Raw genomic sequence first — 7,765 nt, 5'->3', positions numbered from 1 at the left:
TACTACTTCACTCAAGATGACCCACAGCATAGAATGACAAGAGCGCTGGAAATAGTCCTCTAGTAGCATAGCCAATCAAAATGCAGGATTTGCATTAGTCCACTAGTTGGGTGATATTTTGTTATGACAAACGTTTTCAGTTTTTTGTGCAAAACTGCTGGAAAGACTGCAAAAAAACAGTTTTCATAAAACGTTGTATTTTGAGGCTAAAAAGAACGTTTTGCACAATTTTGCAATGGCACCGTGCCAATTAGCCATATTATTCCAAGCGTTGTAAATTATTCATTGTTACAAATTAGCGGAACAATAATTGTTCCCTTAATTTTTTTTTTTTCTTTTAAATATTATTACACCAAAGTTAGCAAATGAAAACACATTCGGACGTGTTAGTGGTGGGGGAGGGGGTGGGGGGGAAGATATACAACCGATCTCCGTTATTTTTACCAAACGGTGATTATGTATTTCCTCTGTTTATCGTCGTCCGTCGTCCGACGGATTCCTATCTTTGAATTTTCAAGACAGAAAAAAGATACGAGGAAAGCACTCTTTTAAGCTTTCACAATTTTTAAATCTTTTATTCCAAAATACAAACCTGTACAGCCCCCCGGCATTTGTTCAAACGATCGATAGCGCTATCATTATTCAGTGGATAAGTCCACCTTTTCAACAACTGGGGCCAGATTTTAAGTGCACTTTCAACTTCAACCCCAAAGTATATTTGACCATCGCTTTCTACCCGCGTGGGAGGAAAATATGTAATCGCCTAGTTTCCACTCGTTACTGCCCCCTGCCACTCCACTCTTTGTAAGGGACTGCGTGGTTTTAAGGAGAACTGGGCATTTTTGCACATATCACTGCAACGTTCCAAAAACAAAATAAAAAGGAAACAAAAAGAAAGGGAGAAAAGGTTTTGGACAAATAATGCAAAAATAAATACTACTAATAAACCACTTTATTTCCAATTATTATGATTGGTATTATGAAATCGATCTCGATTTTCAACTGAATGAAATCCAAGGTCGATTGAAATCGTGCTCGATTTGTCGCTTACCAACCTAGAGGTCGATAAGAAGTCAAGCTCGAAAAATAACGATGACAAAAAGATACGAGATCTAGTTCGTATTTTCATTTGGAACTCGAAAGGGTCAACATCCGGTGGAGCCGATCATGTTCAGACGCGTTAAACTTGAAGTTCGAGCTCGCTTTCAAATTCGTGGGTTCAATTCCCACCCTGGTCAGAGTTTTTCTGTCCTTGTGTGGGCCCATTTCCATTAGTAGGGCTAACGCTCACATGGTTCATATGGAGTACAAAACTAGCACTTCACATTACACTCTAATCAGTTAAGTCTGTTGAAATATAAGTGCTACACGGCCAACGTTTGTAAAAACGTAACCCTTCCTTAAACTGGAAGAAAGCCGAGTTGGGCCTTGGAATTATTTAAACATGAAGACCCTTTTGTTGTTGTTGTTAAATTTTTTTTCCTGACAGTTTTCCTCTGCCGTAAATCTTGGGGTCTCAAATATAACAGATCCCGCCTGACCTTTACCTATTATCACCAGTACATCATATTTTATGTTCCTTTAAAAAAAAAAAATTAAAATGTCTTTTTCTTTAAAGGAGATCGTTGTGTGACGAAAGCTTGTTTAGAAGCCAGAAACTCAGTAAAAGAAAATGTTCTATCATTAGTCTGTCCAGTTAATTGAATCATTCGAAGATGAACTAAAAACCTTTACGCCAGTGGACAAATTTCTGCCTGGAAAGTGAACAAAGTCTTAGGCAGGAAAAAAAATCTGAACTTTTTTGTTCAGCCAGGAACAATGTTTTTCATATCCCAGTGAGCAATACGCGGTTAGAGTTAAAGCCCAGCCAGCTCCCACTCGAATGATTTTTTTTTTAGCCAGCCAGCGCGAAAACAGTCTGCAGAGCTGCTCTTTCGTGGAGCGGTTTGGTTGGGTACTCCTGTTTACTCGTCCGACAAAAGAGCAAATGGATTTCTGGACCCGATCTCGCTTTCCTCGCCCTCCTGTTCATCATCTCCATCGCTACTTGGTCTCTCGTCTCTCTTGCTCTTGCCCGGAGGGACAAGCAAATGCGCTACCATGTCGGCATCTCCTTCATGCTCCTGCTGTCGTAATCGTCTGCTTTCCGAGTGTCTTTCCTGTAGAAGTGCAATTTCTTGCGTTTCAGGGTGTTGCTGCCACATAGCTGTTGATCATGAGAGAAATGAAGTCCGTCACAAAAGCATGATGTTTGGTCACAAGAGCAAAATTCTATGCAGTTTTAAAACTGCGAGAACATTTCTCTTAGCCTGCAAGCAGACTTCCCGGAAGCAAGCTCGATGCCGAAGAGGGAAATCTTGCCCTCTCTCGACCCTTCCAGAGTGCTCCCGGAAAGCCTGCTCGCATGTTATTTTTGCATATTAGGAGAAGTGACTTTCACCGGCTTGAAAACCACTCACCACATTATCAGCCAACCAGAGGCATGGTAACTCCAATTCTGATATCTTATATTTATTTTGTGCTCAACTCTGCACAGTCTTCAGGTAAAAAAATAATTGGAAATGTGACAGCCAAAATTTATTTGAAAGAAACCTTTTCGTCTATTTGATGCTTCATTATTCAAGGAAAAGGTTCTTCAGGAAAGGATTTGATCCTGAAATTTATTTTGTTGCGTATAGTAGTTTGACACGATTGGATTCCTTGCCTTCACGCACGCAATGAATACACCCTTTTAATAAGTCTAATATATGCCGTTTTCCGCTAATGACGTCGAACTCTTGCTTTGAAATTTTATTTAGAAATGTACATAGGCCTAAAACTTTTCCGATTTCGTTTCTTGTTTGAAGCCTTTGTACATTTCTGAATAAATTTTAAAAGCATTAGTTTGACGTCATTAGCGGAAAACGGCATATATTACACTTATTAAAAGGGTGTATAGGAAGGGTTTTTTTTTGCCTCTAAATGTCTAATAGCAAATATGTTGTTTGTTTAAAAAAAATTCTCACTGGAAAAGGTTTTATGAAATTTAGCTGATAGCTGAGATTCCAGCACTACCATCTTGACCCTCCTTTGTGAATTCATCATGTTGTAATATTGGAGCTTAACAAATTTGCATACGCGGGTTGACATGTGATACGCGAGGATCCCATGAATTTTTTCATTCTGACAAATGATGAATAGGTAGCCAAGTTTTTAACGTCACAAAAATATCTGTTTTTTCATTATCGATTCAGCGTTATATACAAAAACTATGTTATTTTTTCCTTCATTTATCTTTTGGCTTGTCTTTGACTGTTAACTCCCGGCTTTTACGGTACTTTCCGGTGCAAACGTAAAGCAAAAATGTTTTTTGACCTGGCATCAGGTTAGACTGAAAAGAAGAGGAGTTATGAAGCGGAAACAACAGCTTCAGTCCTTCCTTAGTGTGTGCAATAAACTTTTGCTAAGTGCAACTGCAAGACATGTATGACATGCAGGAAACGTCCCTCAGAACAATTTGCAGTTAGTTTTTTTGCAAACTATTTAAAGAAGAAACGAGTGAGTTTTACTCAAGAGCGTGTTTTGTTATCTTTAAACTGAATTTATTACTGAAAGCTTAAAAAATTGAAAGACCTCAAAATGGGACAGGACATTATAAAATAATTAAACCTCTGAACGTGAGCCAAAGGGCCTCTGCTGGAACGGCCTCTGGGTGACCCTTCAAAACGTCTTAATGACCCCCCCCCCCCCCTCCACTTGAAAAAATTAACCGGAATGCTGCAGTTCAATGCCACACACCCAACTCAGTGCCTTATGGTTTTTGTGTAACACATACCAAAGGTAACCCAGTGTACGCTCATGGAGCGTCTAGTTTGTATTTCGTCTAAGCTCCATCATTTGTTTGAGTCAAATATTGTGTGCACTCACCTTTGTGCAACGGACACAACATGGCGCCAAACGTAAAGGGGCAAAAATGCTAAGCGGTTGGGTCGCGCAAAATTTCTCTTTTTGTTTCAAGAAAGCCTCTTGTTCGCCCCAATGTTTTAGCAAGCAATACACGAAAATCAGTACACAACAAAGTCTACGGGGAATGAAGTAAACTTAGTTAAATATTTGAAACTTTACAGAAGAAGGACTGACCTCGCTTGGCCACAAAACCTGGTGGGTAGACGCACATTACAATCTTGCCGTCTACTGCAAGTCTTAAGAGGCTGTTCGCTGAATGTAATAAAGGAAATAAACCAGATTGTGGCATGAGTACATAAGCAAGAATAACGCCGATCCAAGCTGGGCATGTAAAGCATATTTGCAACGTACTAACCTCCTCGATAAACATCGGATCGCCCCGCTTTGGCCGTTTGGAAACCTCGCTTATGGGCCCAAGCTAAAAGCAAAAGAACGGAGGGGGTTGGTTTCTCATAAACTGTACTGCTGTGTCGGTGGCGGGGGGAAACACGAAAATTTAGCTTTATCAAATGCGTTATACGTGTTACTAACCCTTGTTTTCTCGGTCCGTACTGTAAAATTACGGACCGAGTTTTTTTGCGCGGACCACTAATCAACACGCAAAAACGAGGATTCGTAAGTTTACAGTACCGACCGAGAAAACGAGGTTAGTAAGGTGTTTACTGCTTTCAAAATTAGAAGACAATTTCTGTGCATAGGGTGAATTTTAGTTGATTTTTGTTTGTCTGCGTTTTCAGCGCCATCTTGAATTACGTCATACGTGAATTGAAAAGTCATATGCGCAAATGACGATCGCGCACCTCATGATTGTTTGTTCCTATAAGACTGTTTCTTTCCCAACCCGTCTCCTTTGCTTCCAAAGCGACTGTCGAACGCAATCCCGGCTTCAATAATCCGAGGTTACTACTAGTTATATCTCTGTGGTAATCAGCCGCACGGGAAAGGAAACTAGTTGAAGTCAAGCGGAAGGTTCAACTGTCACAAAGATTGCCGTGCGAAAATCCGAAAAACCAAATCTTTTTGGCTGTTTGAAATAGTTGCTTGCAAGATTCAAACAGTTAACTTCACAAGTTCATGCAACAAAAACGACATGAAAAACTTGCTAGAGAACGTTTAACCAAATTTCTAATTTAGCGGGCCGTTCCCGCTAATTTAGCCATGCAATCACAGCGCGTGTACTATCTCAGAGATAAAATAAAATAAAGCTATTATATCTCTCAGATAGTAGGCGTGCTGGCATTGGCTAAATTAGTGGTCGTATTGTACAGTGCGGCCCGCTGTACGGTCCGCTAAATTTGACATTTGGATAACACATTCTCTAGCAAGTTTTTTATGTCGTTTCTATTACATAAACTTGTAGTCTAGTTTTGTCTAACTGATTTTCGTTATCCAGGTGGTGAGGATCACGTCACTGTGGAAGCTCGGTGTAAAAGGCCATTTCTGAGCTCCTGTCTGCATCCTCTTCAAAGCAAGTCTATGGGCGAAGTTTTTCTCATGAAAATTAGTTTTCATTTATATGTAAAGTAGAACTAATTACCATCACAAAAACTTCGCACTTAGACTCGCTTTGAAGAGGAGGCAGACGTGAACTTCGGTCATGGCCTATTAGTGTGCTGGTTTGGCTGTCTCCATAAAGACTAACGCGCTCTCAAATAAGCCGCCTCGCCAGCAACACAGTGCCACCAAACAAATCACAATAACAAAGAATTTTAAAGACGCAAATGGTTAATTTTATATTTAGAAACTTTGGATAAAAGTGGAATAGCCAAAGTTTCTGGATTTCAAGTTTAGCAGACAAGATTTTCAGGAAACACGAGCTTACCGCCGTTTTAAGGAAGATTTGTTTTAACAAAGTGATTTCTTTTCGGGCAAAAATTTCGAACTTCGCGAAAAGAAATCACTTCGACTGAAGTACAGGGAATCCTATGAAACAGCACGTTCCCGACTTCAGGAGACCGTGACACCTCTTCACCTGAATGACATTTGCTCCACCATTGAGGCAAAATCGTCAAAATTATATATTTCCTTACCGTCGCACACATCCCATGCAGACCAAGCGTGGTTATCGTCTCCCACCCCTAACTCCTTATCTGAGTCGTCTCTGGAATGAACCAGCTGCAGGAGATTTACAAGGGGTACTCTGGAGGCTAGATATCCAATAACACTGTAAGGTTCTTGAACTTGAGAAATGGGATACATTCCGGACAGGATCTTAAAAGACAAGAAAATCGATATTTCTTTCCAATAAAGCTAGCGCCCGCTTTTCCCCTTTATTTTCTCGTTCACCGTGCGAAGCACAAGTTTGACAAATTTCAGTGGAAAACAAGGCAACTTAGATCACAGTATGCGTAGCACGTGTCACGTGTATTAGTTTGGTGCAATAATGGTCTTGACATTTTTGCCGATGTTGACCTGCAAATACTTGTTTTATAATGACCGACGATGCGATCGAAGCGCCATCTTTTACAGTTCAATTTTACGATAAAAAGTTCTAAAAAGACTCTCTTGTTACCTTCGGATACTTAGGAATAAAGACCCGAGAGCTCCTTCGCAGGAGTCGAACCTACGACCTTCCGATTACTAGTTCGGGTGCTCTACCACTGAGCTATAGGGGATGATCGGAAAAATCCGAGTGCTCCTTTCCAGGAGTCGAACCTTCGACCTTCCGATTACTAGTTCGGTTGCTCTACCACTGAGCTATAGGGGATGATCGGAAAAATCCGAATGCTCCTTTGCAGGAGTCGAACTTACGACTTTCCGATTACTAGTTCGGATGCTCTACCACTGAGCTATAGGAGATGATCGGAAAAATCCGAGTGCTCCTTTGCAGGAGTCGAACTTACGATCTTCCGATTACTAGTTCGGATGCTCTACCACTGAGTTATAGGGAATGATTGGAAAAATCCGAATGCTCTTTCGAACCTACGACCTTCCTATGACTAGCTCGGATGCTCTGCCACCGATCTATAGGAACTAAAAAACTCGTGGGAACTCCACTAAACTAAGCCGTTCAAGTGACAGTTATCCTACTATACAGTTGAGACTAAGTTTACAAAAGCACCAACAGGTGTTCTAAATTATACGTTGCCTCAAGTGTCTGAGGACACTTTCCCCAATACTCTTCTAAGTTTCTCTCTCCTTCTCAAGTTTTTCTATCGACAATTGTATAGTTTTCATTGTTCCCTCTGGCGGGAAGTGAGAACGTGAACATCATTGCATATTAGCAGCTGCGTCTTTGGTGATCAACGCCTTTATTCTCGTGTCATGAATACTCTTTTGAGTCATAACACAGGATAAATTAATTTGCAGGACGAAGTCGTTGAAATCGTCGTGTGTTGTTTTCTTCACTTAAAACATAAAACGTACAGGATTGTTTGACAACTTTTTTATGATTTGTCCGGAGAAGCCTTTTATTTCGCTTTCCTCTATTAAAATAAAAAAAATTGGCATTAGAATGAAAAAATAAGATTCACTTCGGGCTATTTTTTCTGCTTTTCATGGGAAACTGAACAAATTGTGATATCCATAATAAATTCTCATAAGCATGCGCAATAATAGAAGCAAGAAAAATACCTGGAGCTGTTTCCCCACTACCGAGGGGAATACAAGCCCTGGACAGTCACACAATCTGACATTGGGTGTAAGAAAGATGGTTTGGAAATGCTTTGTGTGGCCCGGTGTCCGAGAAGTGCTCACAACCTAAAAAATGACGCAGTTGTTCAAGTACTGGACAAAAATTTACAACCGTCTACAAAAGAATTAAGTAGAGCGAGCTTCAATAGAGTGTCGTAAATCTAAAGCCAAAGAAAATAACTTGAGC

The 7,765-nt window shown here is 40.4% G+C and overlaps 1 protein-coding gene across 1 annotated transcript in view; it reads right to left on the bottom strand.

Moving 5' to 3' along the window:
- Positions 1–934: 934 nt before the first annotated feature.
- LOC138026466 (guanine nucleotide-binding protein-like 1) overlaps positions 935–7,765 on the bottom strand; it is a 22,146-nt gene continuing 15,315 nt past the window's right edge. Inside the window, exons 13-17 of the mRNA XM_068873836.1 lie at positions 7,519–7,644; positions 5,976–6,156; positions 4,301–4,363; positions 4,120–4,197; positions 935–2,206 (exon numbers count right to left, since the gene is read on the bottom strand). Of these exons, the coding sequence (XP_068729937.1) occupies positions 1,965–2,206; positions 4,120–4,197; positions 4,301–4,363; positions 5,976–6,156; positions 7,519–7,644 (690 nt within the window). The 3' untranslated portion in view covers positions 935–1,964. The remainder of the gene's footprint in view (positions 2,207–4,119; positions 4,198–4,300; positions 4,364–5,975; positions 6,157–7,518; positions 7,645–7,765) is intronic.

The sequence above is a fragment of the Montipora capricornis genome, chromosome 2 (genome assembly GCF_036669925.1).
Source record: "Montipora capricornis isolate CH-2021 chromosome 2, ASM3666992v2, whole genome shotgun sequence".
Taxonomy (NCBI): Eukaryota; Metazoa; Cnidaria; class Anthozoa; order Scleractinia; family Acroporidae; genus Montipora; species Montipora capricornis.
The sequence above is the reverse complement of the archived record's forward strand: the minus strand, read 5'-3'. Positions and strand labels throughout refer to the sequence as shown.